General features: G+C 47.0%; 2 protein-coding genes and 1 long non-coding RNA gene across 6 annotated transcripts in view; 2 read left to right on the plus strand and 1 right to left on the minus strand.

Moving 5' to 3' along the window:
* Nucleotides 1-1,624: 1,624 nt before the first annotated feature.
* LOC310663156 (uncharacterized protein) overlaps nt 1,625-27,571 on the minus strand; it is a 106,776-nt gene continuing 80,829 nt past the window's right edge. For 3 of the 4 annotated variants that reach the window (XR_014504374.1, XR_014504375.1, XR_014504376.1), the window contains exons 2-3: nt 2,792-3,010; nt 1,625-1,724 (exon numbers count right to left, since the gene is read on the minus strand). The gene's annotated coding sequence lies outside the window, so the exon portion shown is untranslated. Of the gene's footprint in view, nt 1,725-2,791; nt 3,011-5,197; nt 5,311-27,571 lie in introns of those variants that run through there. The other variant, XR_014504377.1, reaches the window with a different exon arrangement.
* The window catches only part of LOC310663153 (uncharacterized protein), a 54,338-nt gene continuing 39,569 nt past the window's right edge, over nt 12,803-27,571 (plus strand). The window contains exons 1-2 of the mRNA XM_083410804.1: nt 12,803-12,931; nt 15,158-15,235. Coding sequence (XP_083266930.1) covers nt 12,826-12,931; nt 15,158-15,235 — 184 coding nt within the window. The 5' untranslated portion in view covers nt 12,803-12,825. The remainder of the gene's footprint in view (nt 12,932-15,157; nt 15,236-27,571) is intronic.
* On the plus strand, nt 15,244-23,733 carry LOC310663225. Its single transcript, XR_014504402.1, has 3 exons — nt 15,244-15,406; nt 21,691-21,905; nt 23,654-23,733. It is a non-coding gene; the product is annotated as an uncharacterized lncRNA (long non-coding RNA).

Here is a 27,571-nt window from a genome sequence, read left to right on the forward strand (position 1 = left end):
ATGGGGGGGGGTTGGCCAAACCTACACACACACACACAAACACACACACACACACACAAACACAAAAACACACTCTTAACATTCTGTCATTTACAGAAAATATATATTTGTGATCTGAGCAGCTACAAAAGATGCAGAGCAAACGAAGCCATTTCTTACTCTGGAACATCAAGCTGGTTCTGAGAAGGATGTTCACTGAATGAAACTTCATGAGAATGGTAAACTAACTGAGAAGCAATTCCACCAACGAAGAGAGCTCCTGGCTGGAACCACTCATGTGGAACAGGGTGGGGATCATTTCTGGGACACTCCAGAGTATCTACTTTGTACCCCATAGGAAGCAACAAAGGTAGAGCTATCAGAAGCCACAACATCTAATCAGCAGAGCATCCCTCTAAATTGAGAATCTCCTCTGTACAGAAGCAGAAAGTACCAGACTTAACAGTCTACATAGGTTGGTGGCTAATTCTGCTAACCCATCTCTTAAGAGAAATACATCAGCTATGTCTTTGACTGAGACACCAATGCATGCCTTAAGTGCTAGCAAGGTTAGCTGCTGTAAGGTGGAATAAAAGGGGAAACGTATGAAAGGAAACTGACGGAGCCCTGCCCGCCTTTTCACCTACTCTCAGGTGTACATTGCTTGGGGGCGTATTTATATCAATTTTCAGGTTTACTGGTTGATCATTTTCTAGTAACCTCTGGCAAGTCTTTGGAGCTTTGGGCAGTTGGAACAAATTATAGGGGCTTCCATGATCCTAGGAGGCCAGTGTTTAGTACTTTACCATTTGAGTGCTGTTCCTCAACCCCACCCCCAAAGCAAATCTGTTAATTCCTTTTTCGAGATCTGATAATGACTCTCCACTGTTCCTTGCAGCATTATAATAATAAGTAGCAGGTGGCTAAGAGATCCCCATAGGAACTGCACTCCAGGAAGGAACAGAAATCAACATGTTCAAGGGCGGCATTTTGCAACTACCCTTTTAATATGGATGGCATAAACTTTCTATCCTACTATGTCAGAATAAGAAGAATACAGGACATTCCATTTGCTAATCTAAAAAGTGACAGGTGGCCCTGTTGGTTAAAGCAGAGTTCCGTGCCCAGCGGAAGGATGAGGAGTACGTGCTGCATACTCTTGGTTGCTTTATTTACAGTTCAAAGCAGTTATATTACAGAAAGACATCTTGCCTCTGCCGGAGCAGAAAAGCATCCTCTCTCCTCGACAGCTTGGAGAGAAACAACACAGTGAAAAACAGGAAACCAGTGTACGTCACATCCAGTCTCCCTTTCCCGTGAGAAACTCCAACAGTACAGTACAGACTGTGGAATGTAAACACCTGTCTCGTGACAAGCCCTTTCGCTGCACAGTGAAGGAAAACAGAAACCAACAGGCCCATGCCCCATTCACCAGAAATTTGCCCCCAGATGGGATAGATACAGTAGGATATGCTTCATCTAGTGTTATCATTACATATTATCATTACAGAACCCCTGTGATATACATTAAGCTGAGAGATATTGAGATTTTATTTATCTATAGATGAAGCATGAAAATCATTGAATCCGGGATAGGCTGAAGAGAAAGATGTAGTATAGGCTGGAGAGCTTGCGATGCTGAGGAAGCCCTATGACCATGCCGGTGAGGATTGTCTGTGCTTCCTGAAGGCTGCTTTCTTTATGGTTGGCGCGATAGAGGTTCTCATGGAGACCGTTCCCTTTGTCTTTTAAGTTTTCGGGTGGGGAAAGCTTGAGAGAAAAAGGCAACAGCTATTAAGTTTAGACATAATTGATGGACAACATTTATGACACCATTTAGTGCTGATTATTTTCTGCTGGATTCTCTGACAAACATTTTTAATCTGTAGATAGAGGGTGTAAATCCTTAATGAAAGCTTTAAGGAGCAAAGGGGATTTAACTGAAGTTCTTGTGTGTGTGTGGACCTGAGTAGGAAGATTTGTGGCACTTACATGGGGCTTCCTTGAATAGGATGAGGACACGGTGGGATAGTGGAGATTCCAGGAATATTTACGCAGCTCCTTTCCCCAACATATATAAAGAAAGCGCCCAGCACAAAAAGCACCCCAGCCTTCCCAGAGAAGGTATTGGTGTATAGGCTGGGTTTGAAAACCAAGGTTAGCTAAAAGCTTCCCGTATCCAATGATACCATCTGTGCACAGTTGCTTCTGGAGCAGATAACTAGGTACGGAGCTCTTAAATGTGTGGACTTGACCACCAGGGCAAGGATATAAAAATCTGCCTTCAATAGAAGGGCACAACCTGTTCATCTAGGTCACACTATGCTGGGTAAACATGATCAACAGGGAGATGAAGGTTAGAAGGATCCTTGGCTGAAGCTGGGAATGGTTTTTAATGGGGGTGGAAATTATTGTGGGAGACACCTTGGCCCCTGCAGGGTACACATTCTTTCCTTTCCTTCTCCCATTGTTACCTTCTGATAAAAACATGCATTTAGTATTGTTCAAAAATGGTGAAAACCTTTCTGCAGAGATAAGAGGAAAATTACTGTTCAGACCTCCACCGGACTGATTGCAGTTTCAAGTTGTGTCTTTAGCCAATACTAGCACCGATATCATGGCAACTGGTGGGGAAAGTCTTATCTCAACAGGCCATAGTGGAAAGCAGAAATGAATTTCTGAATTAAAGAGGAAGCAGTCTGGAAATGGTCAGTCCCTGAGAGGATCTTAAGCAATCTGGAAACAATCATCCCGCTCCCAAACCATGCTTTTCAAAGAAAAACTAAGTCCCAACTGTGTCAAGAGATTTTACCTTCAGGTTCATTGACATTTGTTTGGGACTCAGAAAGGGATAATAGACACCGGATGTAGTTCACTCGCGAAATGTCTGGAAATGTAATGCTGACGTATGACGTCCTACCAATGCTTGCGCTTAGGATACCGGAGGTGCTCCCTGATTCACCACCTACTTCCCACGTAATCATCATGCCTTCGGGGACAGAGAGAGAGGCAGTGCACCCCAATATTGCACCTAAGGGAACAAAATAGATAGACAGACAGACAGACAGACAGATGAAATTCCTGGCTTTTTAATGACTTTATATTACTGTTTTTATGGTTTTCTGATATTGCTTTACAGTTTTTATGTTGCTTAGTGCACTGTTTAAGATTTAAGCAGCTTAGAAATTATTTAAAAATCAGCAAATGAATAAATGCCATAGGTTAAAACCTCTGCTTTTCATCTCAGTCCTTCCAGTCTTGCTTTTGTCTGCCTTCTGTTCTTCTCTACAGCCCTGTGATTTTCCTTTTCTCTGACCCTCTTTCCCATGCATATTCTCTTTCGTGGAATCATAGAATTCTAGAATTGGCAGGGAACCCAGTGCTCATCTAGTCCAACCCCCTGTAATGCTTACTTACTTGCTTCATCCAAGCCTTTCTAGGCATTACAAATATAGGGTATCATAAACATTTAAAATATATACAAATAAATAGCCATGTAAAATATATAATCATGAGGAATTTCATTGGGATTTCTTCCCCCTAAATAGTGCCATTTAGCACTCCAAGAGATACTATTAACAAAACCTCAGCCCCCCTTGCAGTTAATTCCGGGTTAATGTCAGACAGATAGAATCGGATATTTTCATTGTGCCGTGATGTTAGACTACCAAAAAAGGGGGGGGGGGGTAGCATGCATTTGTGTAGCAGGTTGTAAAATGCACAGTAGAAAAGGATATGTTCTTCAGTGTCTGGCACATTCAAAGAACATCCACAATGTCTATCATTTCTGGGGATGTTTAAAAATCTGCCCTTGACAAAAGCTGAAGGAAAAACATTCAGTCGGGCTAAGATAAAGGTCCTGAGTTGGACAGAAATTATTAATTTTGAGATATGTGACCCTGTTATCTTGGGGGACCAAATTTTATTTACACGTGACTTGATGTTCCCCCCCCCCATGTACCTTAATCTGTTTTGACTATTGCAATAAATATATTGCTCACTCAAATTATACAAGGGTTTCAAGATCTGATTTGAATACCAATAGATCTGATTTTCCTATGTAAGAGTTGGAACTTCTGGATTTATCACAGTCCGTAAGTAGGTCAGAGAGTAGACTCAAAGGTTGGCAACAAAATGGAAATGCAACCTCTATTTTCAACTCTGGCTCCGGCCTGGTGGAACGCTCTGCCTCATGAGACCAGGGCCCTGAGGATCTGATTTCTTTCCACAGGGCATGTAAGACAGAGGTGTTCCGCCTGGCCTTTGGCTTGGAGCCAATTTGATTCCCTCCCTCCCTCCCTCTCTTTCTTTTTTCTTTTCCTTCTCCTCCTGCGATGAGGCTACATTTTAATATTTTAATGTTCCATTATTTTAATGTTGTATTTTATTTTTGTTTTTAGGTTGTACGTTTCTGTCTATCGTAACAGTAATCATTCATCCTGTTTTTATTATTGCTTGTAAGCCGCTCTGAGCCCGGCCTTGGCTTGGGAGGGCGGGGTATAAAAAATTATTATTATTATTATTATTATTTTATAGTGCTAGCCCACACCCAATATTCCATCGTGCGTATACCTAGTTCTGCACACATTGTCTAATACATGATTGAACTTGAGAGCCCCAGGAGACGTCTCAAGACGGATGTGAGGGTGATCCGACTGAGACATCTGTCACCCCATTGATCGCCAGGGCTAATCTGACTGACCTGGCTGGCTAGGAAGGTGTCCCCCTGTATCATGTGCATACCCCCCCCTAAGCTGCATGCTCGGTGGAAGAGGAAGACCATCCCAGATAGGAGTGTACTGTTCTTCGGTCAAGGCTTGATGATAGCTGCGCTCCCTGTATAGATAGAACCTCCCTGATAGCACCTCCCCTGTAATGCAGGAATCTCAGCTAAATAATTTCAGCTACATAGTTTGTGAGGGCCCTGCCTTCTTTGCCTCTATCAGAAGAATGTCTCTTCTGTCCCCTAAACCTACAAAGATCTCAGCACACAGAAACAGGCACTTACAAATGTTAATAAAAGGGTATTTGTTTTGGAACCATGGGATCTGTCCCTTTGGAATGACTATCCTGTTTAATACTGGCAAATAAGCAGAAAAGTTGGAGTAAGAATACAAAGGTTGTTATTGCTCTGTTTCTAAGGGTGGTTCCAGATGTCCAGATTTCAGGTACATGCATGAGAAGGCTGCAAAGAGGAAGGAAAGAGAAGCAAACTCACCTGGAGAAGCCTGGGAAGAAGTCAGTGGCAGGCTGGCCCCGCAAAGGAGTCCCACAAATGGTAAGAAGATCTTGGCCCACATTTTAGGATTCAGTGTGAATGGCATGTGGGCCACCAGGCCTGCTTATATAGCATCCTGGGAGACTTTGTTTCCCATCAGTAGCTCCACCCAGACAATCCAAGAAGAGGCTATTCTGTGAGGTTTGCCTTGGAAGGGGCCCTGTTTCTCCTTCCACTTCGATTAAGGGGCGCTGCGCAGAGAGGGGAAGCTTTTTTTTTCTTGTTTTCCCCCTCTAAAACAAGGTGCGTCCTATGGTCGGGTGCGTCCTATAAAGCGAAAAATACGGTACTTCCTTCATCAGTGTATTGCTGTAAAGCTGTCATGGGCTGGCCAGCGTTGGATGCCAGAGACTGGTCTGACTCTGACCAGGAAGAAAGACAGTCCCAGACAGAGCAGTCTTTAACAGAGGAGGAAGAGAAGAACTGGGGGCCCCTTCCTTCAAGATTCCCAGTAACAGGGAGAATAGCAGATTCAGAAGTATCACAGTTGGAGGTTGAGGGAAATAGACAGCCCTGATAACTTTGCTATGTAACCAGGAGGGAGGGAGCATCTGAAAGGCTCTGCCTTTGATAGCAGCAGTGATGCTGCTCCTTCCCCTTGGATTAGGAGGCAGGAAAGGGTTAAGGAGCAAGGAAAGCACAGGGGCAGGATGATGGGGAACTGGCGCTTCCTGCTGTGGAAGGGCAGGAGATTCAGACTGAGCAACTGATGTCTTGAGAGAAGTTGGCTCGACGCCACTCTCTCTGTGTTATTGTAAATAAATGGACTATAAACCTGTTGGAGGCTCATTAATTCTTATCGGAAACTTCCGTGCATGCCTGCAGACCTGACAAAAGCCAAACACACAAAAAATATTGCTGTCTGTTCAATATACGATCTATAAACATTTTTAAAAGCATGAGACCCTGCTCAAATAAATAATCAATTCCATTAATACAATAAAAGTTGTATTGTAAATATTGAACATAGATTACGGCCAAGGGAACCTTACATATAAAGGTACCGTTCGAAGACAATGATTCCTTCAGGTCTAAATTCACATCTTGACATGAGTGAAATGTCAATATTTAATATTAAACAATATTTAAATGTTGTTTAATCAGCTTAACCCCTTTTATGGGCATTTGTATCGTAACATTTAGCTAAGCAGTATTTGGCAACATTTCCAGTCTGAATGGTAACAGTATACCTTTAAGGTGTGTTTCAGGTGTAACCAACAGACCAGAAAATATTTTTTCAGTGAAGCTTGTTTGATAATAAGATTGGTGAACAACAATTATTTATTATTTCAAGTGACCTAATTGTGGCAATAGTATTTTTTGGAGTATTTTTGATACAACCTACCGTATTTTTCGCCCCATAAGACGCACTTTTTCCCCTCCAAAAATGACGGGGAAATCTGGGTGCGTCCTATGGGGCGAATGCAGGCTTTCGCTGAAGCGTGGAGAGCGAGAGGGGTCGGTGCGCACCGACCCCTCTCGCTCTCCAGGCTTCAGGAACGCATCTGCAGCCTAGGCAGCTCTGCGGGAGGACCTGCAGGGCTGTCTAGGCTGCGGATAGCAGCCTGCTTCCCCGAGCGTCGGGCGCCCTGAAAGCAGAGCGCCCGGCGCTTGGGGAACGCATCTGCAGCCTAGGCAGCTCTGCGGGAGGACCTGCAGGGCTGTCTAGGCTGCGGATAGCAGCCTGCTTCCCCGAGCGTCGGGCGCCCTGAAAGCAGAGCGCCCGGCGCTTGGGGAACGCATCTGCAGCCTAGGCAGCTCTGCGGGAGGACCTGCAGGGCTGTCTAGGCTGCGGATAGCAGCCTGCTTCCCCGAGCGTCGGGCGCCCTGAAAGCAGAGCGCCCGGCGCTTGGGGAACGCATCTGCAGCCTAGGCAGCTCTGCGGGAGGACCCGCAGGGATGTCTAGGCTACGGATAGCAGCCTGCTTCCCCGAGCGTCGGGCGCCCTGAAAGCAGAGCGCCCGGCGCTTGGGGAACGCATCTGCAGCCTAGGCAGCTCTGCGGGAGGACCTGCAGGGCTGTCTAGGCTGCGGATAGCAGCCTGCTTCCCCGAGCGTCGGGCGCCCTGAAAGCAGAGCGCCCGGCGCTTGGGGAACGCATCTGCAGCCTAGGCAGCTCTGCGGGAGGACCTGCAGGGCTGTCTAGGCTGCGGATAGCAGCCTGCTTCCCCGAGCGTCGGGCGCCCTGAAAGCAGAGCGCCCGGCGCTTGGGGAACGCATCTGCAGCCTAGGCAGCTCTGCGGGAGGACCTGCAGGGCTGTCTAGGCTGCGGATAGCAGCCTGCTTCCCTGAGCGTCGGGCGCCCTGAAAGCAGAGCGCCCGGCGCTTGGGGAACGCATCTGCAGCCTAGGCAGCTCTGCGGGAGGACCTGCAGGGCTGTCTAGGCTGCGGATAGCAGCCTGCTTCCCCGAGCGTCGGGCGCCCTGAAAGCAGAGCGCCCGGCGCTTGGGGAACGCATCTGCAGCCTAGGCAGCTCTGCGGGAGGACCCGCAGGGATGTCTAGGCTACGGATAGCAGCCTGCTTCCCCGAGCGTCGGGCGCCCTGAAAGCAGAGCGCCCGGCGCTTGGGGAACGCATCTGCAGCCTAGGCAGCTCTGCGGGAGGACCTGCAGGGCTGTCTAGGCTGCGGATAGCAGCCTGCTTCCCCGAGCGTCGGGCGCCCTGAAAGCAGAGCGCCCGGCGCTTGGGGAACACATCTGCAGCCTAGGCAGCTCTGCGGGAGGACCTGCAGGGCTGTCTAGGCTGCGGATAGCAGCCTGCTTCCCCGAGCGTCGGGCGCCCTGAAAGCAGAGCGCCCGGCGCTTGGGGAACGCATCTGCAGCCTAGGCAGCTCTGCGGGAGGACCTGCAGGGCTGTCTAGGCTGCGGATAGCAGCCTGCTTCCCCGAGCGTCGGGCGCCCTGAAAGCAGAGCGCCCGGCGCTTGGGGAACGCATCTGCAGCCTAGGCAGCTCTGCGGGAGGACCTGCAGGGCTGTCTAGGCTACGGATAGCAGCCTGCTTCCCGGCGCGGGGCACCCTGAAGCAGAGCGCCTCGCCGCCGGGCAGATATCCGCAGCCGAGGGAGTCCTGGGGGGGGGGGGAGGTCACGCAGGGCTGTCTAGGCTGTTCCCTGAGCCACTTGCCGGGGCTTTATGGGGAAACCCATGGCTTCCCCCTTCAGCCCCGGCACTGGCTGACAAGCTCAGCCAGGACTGGCTGATTCCCGGGGCTGTAATTCAAGCAAATTGAAAGCTGCTTACACTTTGCTAGATTAACAGTGTGCCGGAAGGATCGGGACTGCCCCTTCCGCCCCTCCCCCAGCTTATTGTGCCGGGAAATTCCCGCCATTTCCTCCATTTGCTCTGGTTGCACGAGGCAAGGCAGCTGCCCTCCACAGACACCCAGAGATGTAAGATCTCCCTCGCTCTTCTTTCCCTCCCTCCCTCTTCCAACTTAAAAATATGGGGGGGGGGCCAGATAAGCCCCACCTCACAGACAATTCAGCCTTTCTCAAACTGTGGGTCCCCAGATGTTGCTGAACTACAACTCCCATAGCCCCAGGTAGCAAGGCCAGAGCTCAGGGAAGATGGGAGTTGAGGAATGATAGGAGTTATAGCCAAACAACATCTGGGGACCCACAGGTTGAGCTCTCCCTTTCCCTTCCTTCACTCCCTCCCTCTTCCAACTTAAAAATATTGGGGGGGGGCAGTTAAGCGCTCAATGATAAACGTTGGAGATACTGTCCTGTACATTACTGACAGTTCCTTACCACTGTATTTTCTTGCAGAAAACCTCCCCCATTCCGATAAGAATGATAAAACAGAAAAGACTAGCATATAAGATTCCTTTTAAACTAGAAGTAGTAAAATATGCTAGGGAGCATGGAAACAGAGCAGCGGAGAGACATTTTGGATCACCTCCAACTGAAAAAATGATAAGAGAGTGGAGGAAACAGGAGGATCAGCTGCAAAAAGCAGATAAAAGCAAGCACACTTTTCGTGGATGTGCTGCAAAGTGGCCACAGATGGACATTGCCATGAAAGAATGGATCACAAGTCACCGGAAAAATGGCCTCGCAGTCTCTACAAAAATGATAATATATGAAGCCAAACGGATTGCTTTAGAGAAAGGCATTCATGATTTTACTGGCTCACCATCATGGTGCTACAGATTTATGAAGCGATGTGGCCTTGCTATGCGCACCAAAACTAGAACCGCACAGAAAATGCCAGAAGAATATGAATCTAAGATTATGTCTTTTCATAACTTTGTAATTGATACCAGGAAGAGAAATGGATTTGAAATTGGCCAGATTGGGAATATGGATGAAGTCCCTCTAACCTTTGATGTGCCATCAAATAGGACTGTTGATCGGAAAGGTGCCAAAACTATCGCCGTGAAAACCTCTGGACATGAGAAAACCCATTGCACTGTTGTGTTGTCTTGCTGTGCAGATGGCACCAAATTGCCACCCATGTTAATTTTCAAAAGGAAAACATTTCCAAAAGAAGTGATTCCACGAGGAGTTGTTGTACATGTTCATGAGAAAGGATGGATGGACGAAAATGGAATGAGAGTATGGGTTGAAAAAGTGTGGTCCAAACGTCCTGGAGGCCTTTTGAAAAAACCTGCCTTATTAGTACTTGACCAGTTTAGAGCACATATTAGCAAAACTACAAAAAAGCGCTTTAAAGAAGTGAAGACTCATCTAGCTGTAATTCCTGGAGGTCTTACCAGCCAGTTGCAACCTCTTGACGTTTCTATCAACAAGCCATTTAAGATCTTTATGCGAGAAGAGTGGAACAAATGGATGGCTGCTGGTAATCATGATCTAACACCCACTGGACGAATGAAGAGGCCCACTATCACTCAAGTTTGTGAATGGGTGAAAACATCATGGCACTCGGTGAAGGAGGAAATCGTTGTCCGGTCATTCAAAAAATGTGGCATTAGCAATGCTTTGGATGGAAATGAAGATGATATTTTACATGAAGATAGCGAAGAAAGTGATGTCAGTGATTGTGAGCAACTGAGCTTCATAAATTCTGACTCTAGCAGTGATGAGTTCTTGGGGTTCACAGAAGACTAGAAGAGTACTCAAACCTTAAAGTCTCTCTTCATTTGTTAATGACAGTGATGATGGTTCTTAATGCCACTGTTGACTGCTGTTCGCTTTACATGGCTGTAATATGATTCTGATATACTGGTTGTTTATTAAATGCAGTAGTTTATACAACATTTGATTCAGAATTTTTTTACTTGTTTTTCTCCTCTAAAAACTACTGTAGGTGCGTTTTTAAAAGCTCGGGCTTCCCCCGCCCCAGCCCTGCGGATGCGGGGGGGAATAAAAAATTTTTCCTTTATTTTCCCCCAAAAAAACTAGGTGCGTCCTATGGGCCGGTGCGTCCTATAGGGTGAAAAATACGGTATGTTGGAAAGACGTGCTATAGGCTAGCTACTCCATCTATCTTTTGATCAATAACATTTGATGCTGAATACACTGCCATTCCCATAAATTAAATTTTCAAATCAGCCTGTCCGTGTACATTTTGTTGTTTTGCTTTAGCTTATGCATACACGCCATGTTTTTGTATTTAATTGCTTTCAAGGCAGCCTCAGAAAATTCAGGACAGTTGACGTGTATGTTATTCCTTTCTCACAAATGAGTCTAGTCACAATATTTGATACCAATCTAGCAGAGTTAGCATGCAGCAGAGCAAAAGGCAATGAACAGACCAAGGATCATCCCATTCTTGGCCAGATGCCAAGTCACAATGATTGTCAGACACTGGTCAAAAGACTTGCATGTGCAAGAAAAGGGTACACGTCTCGCATGTACACCAGGTTTACCGGCAGTTATAAAACCTCAACCTGTTCTCTAAGCCCTTCACAAGAAGGAAAGTAATGAGGGGACTAATAAAAATCAAGGCACATTGTCTACCTTTGCATTTTCTGTTATCTTAAATTTGCACTTAAGTCAGTAATAATGTACTGCGCCGTTTATTTCCGGAGAAGTCGCCCTGTTTGCAGCATCAACAAAGAGCCTTGGGATGCTTTAAAAACGCAACATATTCCTACGTTTACCCAGAAAAAACTCCCATTAATGCATTAATACATGAGCATTTGCTTACTTTTTACACACCATTGCTGGCTAAAGGAAGCAGAAGAGGAGAGAGAAAGAGAAAACGAACTGTTTGCTCCCCACAGATGAAGAGACACCGTGTCTCACACCATTCCCTACACATCCACCCTCTCCTTGTTTGACCCTTCTCTTTAAGCCAGAGGTTTTCAACTTTTTTGAGTCCATGGCTCCCTTGACCAACTACATTCTTTCTGTGGCACCCCTGTGGGGCTCAGAAGCCTATTTATGTCACCCTTGCCTGCAGAGCTGGCAGCTTCTCACCCTTTTCCACACACCCTCCCAAGACTTGGTGGCCCAACGGAAACTGGCCAAAGGTGAAAGTGAGGCCAGCATCTTCAAGGCCGCCTCACCTCCTGGCTACCAGCACCCAATGGCCAGCCCCAGAGGCAGCTTTCACTTGTATTAGGGTTGCAACAAACAGCTGTGCCCGACTTTGAGAGTCAGAAATGTGAGAGGACATCATAGGGGGGAGGGAAGGAAAGAGGGACAGAGGCCAGTGTTGCCCACGGCACCCCTGACCACAATTCCAGGCACCTCAGGGTGCCAGGGCACACTGGTTGAGAACCACTGCCTTAAGCAATGGGTGCCTCTCACCCTCCTTAGACCATGCAGGAGTGTGTGTCCTCCCCTACCCACCAAATCGCCCATGTAGAGCTAGCGGAGGCCACCGGTTAGGGAGACCCACCCAAGGTTGCTTGCCGAGAGCCAGAGAACAAGGAAGCTCTCCACCCTTTTTCTTTTCAACCCAACTTCAGGATTTGCCTGCGTGGCTTAACTTTGTCCTCTCTCTCTTTGCCCCCTCCCACCTGTCCACTTCTCCCCCCTTAACTCTTTCCTGCCTTTTAAAAAAACGTTTCTTACCCTTTTGGCTCCTTTCTGATCTTGTCCGCCCCCTTCTGCTATGCCAATTTATACTACACAAACATATACAGTGGTGCCTCGAAAGACGAAAAGAATCCGTTCCGTGAGTCTCTTCGTCTAGCGGTTTTTTCGTCTTGCGAAGCAAGCCCATTAGCGGATTAGGGGATTAGCGCTATTAGCGGTTTAGCGGCTATTAGCGGCTATTAAAGGCTTAAGGGATTAGTGGATTAGCTGCTAAAAGGCTATTAGCAGCTTAGTGCCTTTGAAAAAGGGGGTGAGGAGCGGGGGGGGAAAACCCAGGAATCGCAAGAAATTTTCGTCTTGCGAAGCAAGCCCATAGAGAAATTCGTCCTGCGAAGCACCTCCAAAATGGAAAACCCTTTCGTCTGCGGGTTTTCCGTCTTGCGAGGCATTCGTCTTGCGGGGCACCACTGTAATAACAATTAAATTATCTCAATTACAGTCAAGCTTCTGGAAGGACTTTCTGAGAACATCACAGAATAGCCTCTTCTTGGATTGTCTGGGTGGAGCTACTAATGGGAAACAAAGTCTCCCAGGATGCTATATAAGCAGGCCTGGTGGCCCACATGCCATTCACACTGAATCCTAAAATGTGGGCCAAGATCTTCTTACCATTTGTGGGACTCCTTTGCGGGGCCAGCCTGCCACTGACTTCTTCCCAGGCTTCTCCAGGTGAGTTTGCTTCTCTTTCCTTCCTCTTTGCAGCCTTCTCATGCATGTATCTGAAATCTGGACATCTGGAACCACCCTTAGAAACAGAGCAATAACAACCCTTGGATTCTCTTCCTCCAACTTTTCTGCTTATTTGCCAGCAGTAAACGGGATAGTCATTCCAAAGGGACGGATCCCATGGTTCCAAAACAAATACCCTTTTATTAAGATTTGTAAGTACCTGTTAAAGGAGACTCTTGAGAGTCCCATGGACTGCAAAAAGATCAAACCTATCCATTCTTAAGGAAATCAGCCCTGAGTCCTCACTGGAAGGACAGATCGTCAAGCTGAGGTTCCAATACTTTGGCCACCTCATGTGAAGAGAAGACTCCCTGGAAAACACACTGATGTTGGGAAAGATGGAAGGCACAAGGAAAAGGGGACAACAGAAGAAGAGATGGTTGGACAGTGTTCTCAAAGCTACTAGCATGAATTTGACCAAACTGCGGGAGGCAGTGGAAGATAGGAGTGCCTGGCGTGCTCTGGTTCATGGGGTCACAAAGAGTCGGACATGACCAAACAACTAAACAACAAACGTGCCTGTTTCTGTGTGCTGAGGTCTTTGTAGGTTTAGGGGACAGAAGAGACAATCTTCTGATGGGGCAAAGAAGGCAGGGCTCTCACAAACTATGTAGCTGAAATTATTTAGCTGAGATTCCTGCATTACAGGGGAGGTGCTATCAGGGAGGTTCTATCTATACAGAGAGCGCAGCTATCATCAAGCCTTGACCGAAGAACGGTACACTCCTACCTGGGATGGTCGTCTTCTTCCACCGTGCGTGGAGCTTAGAGAGGGACGCACGTGAAGCTATCATCAACCCTTGATTGAAGAACGGTACACTCCTATCTGGGATGGTCTTCCTCTTCCACTGAACATGCAGCTTAGGGAGGGACACACATGAAACAGGGGGACACCTTCCTAGCCAGCCAGGTCAGCCAGGTCAGCCAGATGAACCCTGGCGATCAATGGGGTGACAGATGTCTCAGTCGGATCACCCTCACATCCGTTTTCTGATGTCTCCTGGGGCTCCCAAGTTCAATCATGTATGAGACAATGTGTGCAGAACTAGGTATACACACGATGGAATATTGGTTGTGGGCTAGCACTATAAAATACTGGTTTCATTTCCATTTTGTTGCCAACCTTACATAGGAACTCTTACATAGGAAAATCAGATCTACTGGTATTCAAATCAGATCTTGAAACCCTTGTATGATTGGAGTGAGCAACATACTTATTGCAATAATCAAAACAGATTAAGGTACATTGGGGGGGAAACAACATCAAGTCAGGTGTAAATAAAATTTGCTCCCCCGAGATAACAGGGTCACATATCTCAAAATTAATAATTTCTGTCCAACTCAGGACCTTTATCTTAGCCCGACTGAATGTTTTTCCTTCAGCTTTTGTCAAGGGCACATTTTTAAGCATCCCCAGAAATGATAGACATTGTGGATGTTCTTTGAATGTGCCAGACACTGAAGAACATATCCTTTTCTACTGTCCATTTTACAACCTGCTACGCAAATGCATGCTACCACCCCCCACCCCCTTTTTTGGTAGTCTAACATCACGGCACAATGAAAATATCCGATTCTATCTGTCTGACATTAACCCGGAATTAACTGCAAGGGGGGCTGAGGTCTTGTTAATAGTATCTCTTGGACTGCTAAATGGCACTATTTAGTGGGAAGAAATCCCAATGAAGTTCCTCATCATTATATATTTTACATGGCTGTTTATTTGTATATATTTTAAATGTTTTAGGATGCCCTATATTTGTAATGCTGGGAAAAGTTTTGATGACATAAGTAAGTAAGCATTACAGGGGGTTGGACTAGATGAGCATTGGGGTCCCTTCCAATTCTGGAATTCTATGATTCCAAGAAAGAGAATATGCATGGGAAAGAGTGTCAGAGAGAAGGAAAATCACAGGGGTGTAGAGAAGAACAGAAGGCAGACAAAAGCAAGACTGGAAGGAGTGAGATGAAAAGCAGAGGTTTTAACCTATGGCATTTATTCATTTGCTGATTTTTAAATCATTTCAAAGCTGCTTAAATCTTAAACAGTGCACTAAGCAACATAACAACTGTAAAGCAATATCAGAAAAACCATAAAAACAGTAATATAAAGTCATTAAAAAACCAGGAATTTCATCTGTCTGTCTATCTATTTTGTTCCCTTAGGTGAAATATTGGTGTGCACTCTCTCTGGCTCTGTCCCCCAAGGCATGATGATTATGTGGCAGGCAGGTGGCCAATCAGGTAACATCTCCGGCATCATAAGTGCAAGCATTGGTAGCACAGCCTACTTCAGCGCTGAAGTACTACCCGTTCCGCAGGTGAACACAAGAACTTTCGCAGATGAATTTCAGCTGAAATTCGTCTGTCGAGCATCCCTCCCTGGGTCCCAAACAAATGTCAATGAACCTGAAGGTAAAAACTCTGAACACAGTTGGGACGTAGTTTTCCTTTGAAAAGCATGGTTTGGGAGAGGGATGATTGTTTCCAGATTGCTTAAAATTGTCTCAGGGACTGACCATTTCAAGACTGCTTCCTCCTTAATTCAGAAATTTATTTCAACAGCAACAATCTTTATTACAGTCCAGAGACCCAACAAAACATTACAAATCAATACACAATTCATACAGCCTACCTCCAGGTTAATCAAGCATTTTGTTTAGAATATAGGGCTCATTTGTTTTTGCAACCACCGATAAAAACTTTGCCACTGCCAACATTCTAGCTTTTGTCCGGTCTTCCAGTAGGAACCTGACATAGTGAACCTCTGATTTTCCCGGGAAAGGCACCAGCAAGGGTAGTATCAGTTCAGCCCTGGCCTGCTCATACTTTGCACAATGCAACAAAATATGATTTATGGAATTGATGTCTTGAGCACATGAACAAAGTCTGTCCTGGTAGGGAACTCCTCTCAACCTACCATCCAGCACTGCAGAGGGGAAGACATTCAGTCTGGCTTTGGTGAAAAGCCTTTGATAGGTACTGTCAGGTTTTTGATGTAAGATATTAACTCAAAGACATACCCATATTGAACTCCTGCTGCCAGCGGACTACAGACTGCATGTGATCGAGATCGCAAGTCACTGTGTGCATTGTCCTATAATCTTTGCTTTAAAACCTTTTGGGTGCCTTCATAACCCAGGTAATACAGGGGGGGGGGAGACAGACCAATAGAGGTGGCTTTTTTAGCCATGGTTTTCTGCCATTTGCTGACAAATTCCTCATTGGTCAAATGTTGGTACAGACCCTTCCCTAGATTAAACACTGAAATCCTGAGCCAATGTTTTAGGGCAGCCCACCAAGCTCTAGCTGAAATTGGGCATTCACCAGCTTCCAACAGAAGTACGGAGTTGGGGACGCAGTTAAGTACCTGCAGCAGAGATCATATAAATTTTGCCTGAGAGCCATCTAGCTTTGGCAGGTCCCCATTATGCCAGACATTTGCTGCATACAGGAGTTGGGAAACGGGCTTTGCGTTGAAAACCCTTAAGGCTGCTGGAACATATTTGCCTCCCTTTGTGAAGAAGAATCTATGTATGGCTAGCTTTGTAATCTCCGCCTTTTGAAGGGAGGTTTGCCAATGGTGCTTCCAAGATCCTGTATGATGGAATGTGAGCCCTAGGTAACTGAAGTATTTTACCTGTTTGAGGTTATGGCCATCCAGCACCCATTTAGACTGGGAGAATCTTCTTTCGAAGATTAAATTTTAGATTTTTCATAATTAATGGATAAACCATTTCCAGAACAGTAATCAGAAAATTTCCTCAACAGATAATTCAAACCCGGTCTGGAACACGAGATGGTGGCTGCGTCATCAGCATACAACAAGAGAGGGGTCCTTCTCATTCCTATTTTTGGAATGTGCCCATCTGGGTCCATTAAGTTCTCTTCTAGGGAAATTTATTTATGCTTTCCATTATGGCCTGTTGAGATAAGACTTTCTCCACCAGTTGCCATGATATCAGTGCTAGTATTGACTAAAGACACAACTTGAAACTGCAATCAGTCCGGTGGAGGTCTGAACAGTAATTCTACTCTTATCTCTGCAGAAAGGTTTTCACCGTTCTTGAACAATACTAAATACATGTTTTTATCAGAAGGTAACAATGGGAGAAGGAAAGGAAAGAATGTGTACCCTGCAAGGGTCAAGGTGTCTCCCACAACAATTTCCACCCCCATTAAAAACCATTCCCACTCCCTGCCAAGGATCCTTCTAACCTTCATCTGCCTGTTGATAATGTTTACCCAGCATAGGGTGACCTAGGTGAACAGATGGGTCCCTTCTATTGGAGGCAGATTTTTATATCCTTGCCCTGGTGGCCAAGTCCACACATTTAAGGAGCTCCGTACCTAGTTAGCTGCTCCAAGAGCAACTGTGCAGAGATGGTATCATTGGATATGGGAAGTTTTTATCTATCCTTGGTTTTTGTAATGGTCCTAGGGATTGCTTGTGTGTAAGTTGCCTTTACTCACGGCTAGGTTGCATGGTTGAACCCTTTCTGACAGGACAGACTCTATTCCGTGGCTGCCTCAGTCGCTGGCAGAATGCGTCAGCGGGCGTTTCTTAAACCGCTTCCAACATAAAAGCTGCTTAACGCCCAGTCTCCTCCCCCGTTGCCTGCGCGAAAGCTTTCTGCGCAGGGTGGGTGTGGGCAAAGGAGCACTTGTCCCCTCTCCACTGGTCTCCTGCGAAGAGTCTTGGTACATACAGCGCCCCCTTGTAGTACAACAACCCATCCTTTTCCTCAAACCCTCCATGGTTCTCCCTTCCTTCTCGGAGCTCTGATTTTAGTTTGAGTGAACTCGTCATTTCTAGTGAGCTCCCCCAGTTCCCGTTTCCCAACCAACGCTCCCCCACACACCCATCGGTCCTCGGGGATCACATGTCATATCTCCGGCGGTCCCTTTCCTTCCATGTATTCCGGCTTACGGGAGAGCGCATCTGCTCTTACGTTTTCTTCTCCCGGTACGTATCGGATCTCGAAGGAAAACTTGGAGAACTCCTGCGCCCATCGAATCTGCCTCTGGTTGAGTACTTGCGCGGTCCTCCAGTATTCTAAGTTCTTGTGGTCAGTGCAGACCTGAATCTTGTGTTGCGCCCCTATCAACAGATGTCTCCATCGTCGAAACGCCGCATAGATCGCAAGCAGTTCGCGGTCATATACGGTATAGTTCTGCTCCGATTTGCTCAGCTTCCTCGAGAAAAAGGCACACGGTCTCCAGTCCCCTTCGGCTCCCCCCTGCAAGAGAAGGACCGCCCTGATGGCTCAGTCAGACGCGTCGGTTTCCAACCTCATGGGCTTTGTCAGATCCACATGCAGGAGCTGCTCTTCCGAAGCGAACGCCTTCTTCAGCCTTTCAAAGGATTGCTGGGCACTTTCTGTCCAGGCGAACTTCTTCTTGCTGCTGAGACAATCGGTGATGGGCGCTGTCAAGTGGGCAAAGTTCTTGATGAACTTCCTGTAGAAGTTGCTGAACCCTAGGAACCTCTGCACGTCCTTCCAGGTCTTGGGTGCCTTCCACTCCAGCACCGCCTGCACCTTGCTCGGGTCCATGGCTAGACCCTTGTCCGACAACCTGTACCCCAGAAATTCGACTTCTCGGGCGTGGAACTGGCATTTTTCCAGCTTGACCCACATCTGGTGCTTATGCAGTCTTTTTAGCACTTCCCGTACGTCTCTGACATGTTGCTCCTCATTGTCCGAATAGATCAAGACGTCGTCCAAAAAGGCCACGCAGTTCTTGTACAGCAGGGGCCCCAACATGTGGTGCATGAAAGCTTGAAAGCAGGCGGAGCCTGATTGTAATCCAAATGGCATAACTAAGTATTCAAACGCCCCCAGGGGGGTGAACATGGTGGTTTTCCATTCGTCCCCCTCCCGTATTCTAATCAGATTGTACGCTCCCCGGAGATCCAGTTTAGTAAAAAAATTTCCCCGCCTCACTTGTGTTAAAATGTCATCAATCCTGGGCATAGGGAAGGTCACTGGTTCTGACACCAAATTTAAGGCCCTATAGTCTACGACCAATCTGGCCTGGTTAGTCTCCTTTTTGTCCACAAAGAACACTGGGCTGCCCCCCCCCCCCCGCCTTTGATTCCCTTATGAACCCTCTCTTCAGATTATTGTCGATAAACTGCCTCAACTCCTGCATCTCCCTGTCTGACATGGCATACAACTTACCCATTGGTAGTTGCGCCCCTGGGAGCAAGTTGATTTGGCAGTCAAAGGGCCGGTGGGGGGGGTAGTTTGCCTCTTTCTCGCTGAAGACTTCCCTTAGGTCCGCATATTGTGTTGGCACCTCTCCTTTCGTTCCCACTGCCAGCCCAGCCACCCTGGCCACTGTCATTCTGGGAGTCCCCCCCCCCCAGACAGTGCTCCAAACAGTACGTTGACCCAAAGGTGACTGACTGCCGATGCCATGACACTACTGGGTCATGCAGTGCCAGCCAGCTCATTCCCAGTATTATTGGAGGTCCAGCCAGTGTGGCCACGTGAAAGGCGATGGTTTCAGTGTGCCTGGAAACCCTCATTCGCATTGGTGGGGTCTGGTGTGTCACTTCTCCTCCCAGAAGTTCCCTGCCATCTATGGTGGTCACTTGCAAGGGAAAATCCAAAGGTAGTAAGTGGAGTTGGTGCTCTAGGGCAAAGTCCCTGCTGAAGAAATTACAGGAGCTGCCTGAATCCAGCAACCCCTCAACCTTGACTTGGTACCCGTTTGGGAGTTCTAGCACCACTTCCACAGCAATAGCTGCTCGGGGGCGCTCAGGCTGGGGCGCTTTTATTGGTTGCTCGCTCTTGACTGTCAGCCAGGCACTTTCGTTTCCCTGCGCCTGTTCTTGCTCCTGCTTCTCCTCCCCACTGGCAGCAGCCCCCACCATCCCTTGCCACGCCTTCCTTTAAGGGCAGACCCTAGCAAAGTGTCCTGGCCATTGGCAGAGAAATCATTTCTTAGTAGTCTTCCAATCCTTTCCCTCCCTTTTGCGACCTTCACTGGACTTCGAAATACTGCTGGCTCTGCCCCCGTCCACTTCCATTGGCTCAGGAGCCTGGGAAAGCTGCCCTGGTATTTCAGAAATGCGGTAGTCAAGGCAACGTTCCCCTCCCCTTCCCTCGCGCTTCTCCTGAGTGCACGCTTCCTGTCGTACTCCAATAGCAAGCACAGCCTTGGTTAGCTGATCCATGGACTGGGGGCGGGGAGCCCTTGACAGTTCGTCCTTCACAGCTGGAGACAGCCCTTCCTCGAATAGCATTTGCACTGGTTCCGAGTCCAAATTCCATCCAAGCCGGTGGATCAGCATGGCAAAACGTGACCAGTATTCTCTAACTTATTGGCTCCCCTGCTTGCACCCCATCAGCTCCCGCCTAGTCACATTCTGTGCCACTTCGCTTGAATACATCGCATCCATGGCTTGGAAGAATTTCTTAAGGTCCTTCAGGGCCGTATTCTGCGTTGCCATGAGGGGCCTAATCCAATCACAAGCCCCCCCCCCCGGAGATGCCCCACCACGTAGGCTACTCGTTCTGCATCGTCTGCAAAGTCATTATGCTGCAGTTCGAAGGCATACTCTATTTCCGTTCGGAACGCATTACAGTCTTGGGGGTCCCCCCCAAACTTCTGTACCAACCCCGGTACTTTCCTGGCGATGGGGGTGGGTCTGACCTGTGCATCCAGAGCTCGCCTTTCATCCAGCCTCGCCGTTAGAAGTGCCACATGCTGTTCCAAGTCTCGGTTCCTCTCAACCAGACTCTCCCCTCCAGCTGCTTGCTCCTGAGCTCCGGATCCCCTGGTGACACTCATGCTGTCTCTCCTCCGAAGCTGCGCACAAACAACGTAAGGCGCTGACGGATTGCTGTAATGGTTCGAGGGATTGCTTGTGCGTAAGTTGCCTTTACTCATGGCTAGGTTGCATGGTTGAACCCTTTCTGACAGGACAGCCTCTATTCCGTGGCTGCCTCAGTCGCTGGCAGAATGAGTCAGCGGGCGTTTCTTAAACTGCTTCCAACATAAAAGCTCCTTAATGCCCAGTCTCCTCCCCTGTTGCCTGCGCAAAAGCTTTCTGCGCAGGGTGGGTGTGGGCAAAGGAGCACTTGTCCCCTCTACGCTGGTCTCCTGCGAAGAGTCCTGGAACCACCTCTCCGCTTCCTCTATCTCCTCCCCTTCTCCACTGGTGTTACGCTGATTTCCTTACCCGGCGAATGGGCTATCCCTCCTCCTACTAGGGCCCTCTCCACCATCATCCGGGAGCCCTCTCACCGCCTCCCGCTCCGATGGCAGTTCCCTGACAGTTTTCAAACCCAGCCTATACACCAATACCTTCTCTGGGAAGGCTGGGGTGCTTTTTGTGCTGGGCGCTTTCTTTAAATATGTTGGGGAAAGGAGCTGTGTAAATATTCCTGGAATCTCCACTATCCCACCTTGTCCTCATTCAGCTCAAGGAAGCCCCATGTATGTGCCACAGATCTTCCTACTCAGGTCCACACACACACAAGAACTTCAGTTAAATCCCCTTTGCTCCTTAAAGCTTTCATTAAGGATTTACACCCTCTATCTACAGAGTAAAAATGTTTGTCAGAGAATCCAGCAGAAAATAATCAGCACTAAATGGTGTCATAAATGTTGTTCATCAATTATGTCTAAACTTAATAGCTGTTGCCTCTCCCTTTCTCTCATACTTTCCCCACCCCAAAACTTAAAAGACAAAGGGAACGGTCTCCGTGAGAACCTCTATCACGCCAACCATAAAGAAAGCAGCCTTCAGCGAGCACAGACAATCCTCACCAGCATGGTCATAGGGCTCAATGCAAGTGAAGTTTCTGTCCAGTGGGTGAAGAATGGCCTCCTTGAAGGTCACCATGTGAATCCCCGAGTCTTGAAGGGCAGCATCAAGGATTCCCTCTTGGCCATCAGCCAGGTGGTTGTCCCCTGGAACAACGGCACTTCATACTCCTGTACGTTTACCCGCACAGCAGGCATCGTGGAGCCCACCCAGAGGCCTGAGGAGAAATCCCAGGGTGAAAAGTGATGCACACCCCTTGCTCAACCTATCCCAGTTTTCCATCACCAGCCTATTCCAGATTCAATAATTTCCATGTAGTTGTGTAGCCTAAGACTAAATAAAAGTGAGCAAACTCACAGATATTTCATGATGTGATCACTTCATTGAGGTGGTGGGTGGGTTCTGGAAAGAAGTGGTAAATGGATTAATCTCCGAGCAAAATCGTGTTGAAGTTTGATTATTGTAGAAGCAAAGTGTGTTTAGCACATAACCATGAAGTTCACTGGGGGGGGGGCTTTTGGCAAGCCCATAGAGAAATTTGGCAAGCCCATAGAGAAATTCGTCCTGCGAAGCACCTCCAAAATGGAAAACCCTTTCATCTAGCGGGTTTTCCGTCTTGCGAGGCATTCGTCTTGCGGGGCACCACTGTAATAACAATTAAATTATCTCAATTACACTCAAGCTTCTGGAAGGACTTTCTGAGAACCTCACAGAATAGCCTCTTCTTGGATTTTCTGGGTGGAGCTACTGATGGAAAACATATCTCACCAAAGTCTCCCAGGATGCTATATAAGCAGGCCTGGTGGCCCGCATGCCATTCACACTGAATCCTAAAATGTGGGCCAAGATCTTCTTACCATTTGTGGGACTCCTTTGTGGGGCCAGCCTGCCACTGACTTCTTCCAAGGCTGCTCCAGGTGAGTTTGCTTCTCTTTCCTTCCTCTTTGCAGCCTTCTCATGCATGTACCTGAAATCTGGGCATCTGGAATCACCCTTAGAAACAGAGCAATAACAGCCCTTGGATTCTCTTCCTCCAACTTTTCGGCTTATTTGCCAGCAGTAAACGGGATAGTCATTCCAAAGGGACGGATCCCATGGTTCCAAAACAAAAACCCTTTTATTAACATTTGTAAGTGCCTGATTCTGTGCGCTGAGATCTTTGTAGGGGACAGCAGAGACATTCTTCTGATAGGGGCAAAGAAGGCAGGGCTCTCACAAACTATGTAGCTGAAATTATTTAGCTGAGATTCCTGCATTACAAGGGGAGGTTCTATCAGGGAGGTTTTTCTATGCAGGGAGCGCAGCTATCATCAAGGCTTGACCGAAGAACGGTACACTCCATCTACCTGGGATGGTCTTCCTCTTCCACCGAGCGTGCAGCTTCAGGAGGGACGCACATGAAACAGGGGGACACCTGCCTAGCCAGCCAGGTCAGCCAGATCAGCCCTGGTGATCAATGGAGTGACAGATGTCTCAGTCGGATCACCCTCACATCCGTCTTGTGATGTCTCCTGGGGCTCCCAAGTTCAATCATGTATGAGACAATGTGCTCAGAACTAGGTATACGCACGATGGAATATTGGGTGTGGGCTAGCACTATAAAATACGGGTTGCATTTCCATTTTGTTGCCAACCTTTGAGTCTACTCTCTGACCTACTTACGGACTCTGATAAGTCCAGAAGTTCCAACTCTTACATAGGAAAATCAGATCTATTGGTATTCAAATCAGATCTTGAAACCCTTGTATAATTCGAGTGAGCAATATATTTATTGCAATAGTCAAAACAAATTAAGCTGGATGGGGGGGGGCATCAAGTCAGGTGTAAATAAAATTTGCTCCTCCAAGGGCAGCATCAAGGATTCCCTCTTGGCCTTCAGCCAGGTGGTTGTCCCCTACTCTGACTGGAACAACGGCACTTCATACTCCTGTACGTTTACCCGCACAGCAGGCATCATGGAGCCATGAAGTTACTGGGGGGGGGGGGGGCTTTTGGCTAGTCACTGTCTCTTAGCCTATCCTTCCTCACCAGGGTTTAGACTCTCCCTGAGCACAGATTTTTGTGTCTCTCCCCCCTCCCCGAAGCAGAGCATGTCCTATAAAAGGAAAGGTGAGTGGAGTGACAACAATTCATTTTGCTCACCAGTGTCTTCTGCCTATTGATCATGTTTACCCAGCATCAGTTGACCTAGATGAACAGGTGGTGCAGTTCTGTTGGAGGCAGATTTTCGTATTCTGGCCCTGGTGGTCCAGTCCACACATTAAGGAGCCACGTAGCTAGCTGAGATGACTGCTTTGCAGGGGGTTGGACTAGGTGACCCTTGGGACCCTTCCAACTCATTAATTCCATGATTCAAGGAAAAGAAAATATGCATTGGAAAGAGGATCATAGAGATGGAAAATCATAGGGCTGTAGAGACGAACGGATGGCAGATAAAAGCAAGGACTGAGATGGAAAGGAGAGGTTTTAATCCAAGGCATTTCTTCATTCAATGATTTTAAAATCATTTCTAAGCTGCTTTATATTTAAAAATATCTCACTTAAGGCGTGCAAAAAGACAATGTATTGCTGCTGTGAAGCATGTATGAAAAATACAGAAAGTAGGCTAACCCTGTCAAGAATTCCTGTGTTCATCAGAATGTCATCATAGCCCTTTTTAGATGCTCCTACTTGTCCTTCTTTCAAGATCACCATTTCCTAAATGCTGCCTGTCCATCAGGTATGTCTAACTCTAATAACTGTTGCCTCTTCTTTTGTCTCATACTAACCCCCACCGGAAACTTAAAAAGACAAGGTGAATGGTCCCCATGCCAATTTCTATTGCACTGCGAAGAAACCAGCCTTCAGAAAGGACAGACAATGCTCACCGGCTTGGTCACAGGGCTCAATACAAGTGAAGTTTCTGTTCAGTGGATTAATAATAATAATAATAATAATAATTTATACCCCACCCATCAGGCTGGGCTTCCCCAGCCATTCTGGGCAGCTCCCAACAGAATTAAAAGTACAATAAAACATCAAACATTAAAAACATCCCTAAACAGGGATGCCTTCAAATGTCTTCTATAAGTCAGATAGTTGTTTATTTCTTTGAAATCTGATGGGAGGGCGCTCCACAGGGCGGGTGCCACTACTGAGAAGGCCCTCTGTCTATATCCCTCACTGAGCGTCAGCATGTGAACACCCGAGTATTGAAGGACAGCAGCAAGGTTTCCCTCTTGGCCTTCAGCCAGGTGATAGTTTCCTACGCTGACTGAATCAATGACACCATGAAGCTCACCCAGAAGCCTGAGGAGAAATCCCAGAGTGAAAAATGATGCACGCCCCTTCCTCAACATCTCTCTGACTCTGTCCCTGAAGGCATGATGATTATGAGACTGGCAGGTGGCCAATCAGGTAGCATCTCTGGCATCATAAGTGTACGCACTAGCAGCACAGCATACCTCACCGTTGCACAACTAGTCGTTTCGCAGGTGGGAGGGGGCAAAGAGAAAGAGGACAAAGTTAAGCCACGCAGGCAATTCCTGATGTTGGGTTAAAAAGAAAAAGGGTGGAGAGCTTCCTTGTTCTCTGGCTCTCGGCAAGCAACCTTGGGTGGGTCTCCCTAACCGGTGGCCTCCGCTAGCTCTACATGGGCGATTTGGTGGGTGGGGGAGGACACACACGCCTGCATGGTCTAAGGAGGGTGAGAGGCACCCATTGCTTAAGGCAGTGGTTCTCAACCAGTGTGCCCTGGCACCCTGAGGTGCCTGGAATTGTGGTCAGGGGTGCCGTGGGCAACACTGGCCTCTGTCCCTCTTTCGTTCCCTCCCCCCTATAATGTCCTCTCACATTTCTGACTCTTAAAGGCTTGCACAGATGTTTGCTGCGAACCTAAGTGGTGCCTGACTTTCACCTTTGGCCAGTTTCCGTTGGGCCACCAAGTCTTGGGAGGGTGTGTGGAAAAGGGTGAGAAGCTGCCAGCTCTGCAGGCAAGGGTGACATAAATGGGTTTCTGAGCCCCACAGGGGTGCCGAAGAAAGAATGTAGTTGGTCAAGGGAGCCATGGACTCAAAAAAGTTGAAAACCTCTGGCTTAAAGAGAAGGCTCAAAGAAGGAGAGGGTGGATGTGTAGGGAAAGGGCGTGAGACACGGTGTCTCTTCATCTGTGGGGAGCAAACAGTTCGTTTTCTCTATCTCTCCTCTTCTGCTTCCTTTAGCCAGCAACGGTGTGTAAAAAGTAAGCAAATGCTCATGTATTGATGCATTAATGGGAGTTTTTTCTGGGTAAACGTAGGAATGTGTTGCGTTTTCAAAGCATCCCGAGGCCCTTTGTTGATGCTGCAAACAGGGCGACTTCTCCGGAAATAAACGGCGCAGTACATTATTACTGACTTAAGTGCAAATTTAAGATACCAGAAAATGCAAAGGAAGACAATGTGCCTTGATTTTTATTAGTCCCCTCATTACTTTCCTTCTTGTGAAGGGCTTGGAGAACAGGTTGAGGTTTTTAACTGCCGGTAAACCTGGTGTACATGCGAGACGTGTACCCTTTTCTTGCACATGCAAGTCTTTTGACCAGTGTCTGACGATCATTGTGACTTGGCATCTGGCCAAGAATGGGATGATCCTTGGTCTGTTCATTGCCTTTTGCTCTGGTGCATGCTAACTCTGCTAGATTGGTATGAAATATTGTGACTAGACTCATTTGTGAGAAAGGAATAACATACACGTCAAGTGTCCTGAATTTTCTGAGGCTGCCTTGAAAGCAATTAAATACAAAAACATAAGCTAAAGCAAAATAACAAAATGTACACGGAAAGGCTGATTTGAAAATTTAATTTATGGGAATGGCAGTGTATTCAGCATCAAATGCTATTGATCAAAAGATAGATGGAGTAGCTAGCCTATAGCACGTCTTTCCAACATAGGTTGTATCAAAAATCCTCCAAAAAATACTATTGCCACAATTAGGTCACTTGAAATAATAAATAATTGTTGTTCACCAATCTTATTATCAAACAAGCTTCACTGAAAAAATATTTTCTGGTCTGTTGGTTACACCTGAAACACACCTTAAAGGTATACTGTTACCATTCAGACTGGAAATGTTGCCAAATACTGCTTAGCTAAATGTTACGATACAAATGCCCATAAAAGGGGTTAAGCTGATTAAACAACATTTAAATATTGTTTAATATTAAATATTAAATATTGACATTTCACTCATGTCAAGATGTGAATTTAGACCTGAAGGAATCATTGTCTTCGAACAGTACCTTTATATGTAAGGTTCCCTTGGCCGTAATCTATGTTCAATATTTACAATACAACTTTTATTGTATTAATGGAATTGATTATTTATTTGAGCAGGGTCTCATGCTTTTAAAAATGTTTATAGATCGTATATTGAACAGACAGCAATATTTTTGTGTGTGTTTGGCTTTTGTCAGGTCTGCAGGCATGTACCAATAAGAATTAATGAGCCTCTGACAGACTTATAGTCCATTTATTTACAATGACACAGAGAGAGTGGCATCAAGCCAACTTCTCTCAAGACATCAGTTGCTCAGTCTGAATCTCTTGCCCTTCCTTCCGCAGCAGGAAGCGCCAGTTCCCCATCATCCTGCCCCTGTGCTTCCCTTGCTCCTTAACCCTTTCCTGCCTCCTAATCCAAGGGGAAGGAGCAGCATCACTGCTGCTCTCAAAGGCAGAGCCTTTCAGATGCTCCCTCCCTCCTGGTTACCTAGCAAAGTTATCAGGGCTGTCTATTTCCCTCAACCTCCAACTGTGATACTTCTGAATCTGCTATTCTCCCTGTT

The sequence above is a fragment of the Podarcis tiliguerta genome (assembly GCF_965153285.1).
Source record: "Podarcis tiliguerta genome assembly, chromosome: 13".
NCBI classification, from domain to species: Eukaryota; Metazoa; Chordata; class Lepidosauria; order Squamata; family Lacertidae; genus Podarcis; species Podarcis tiliguerta.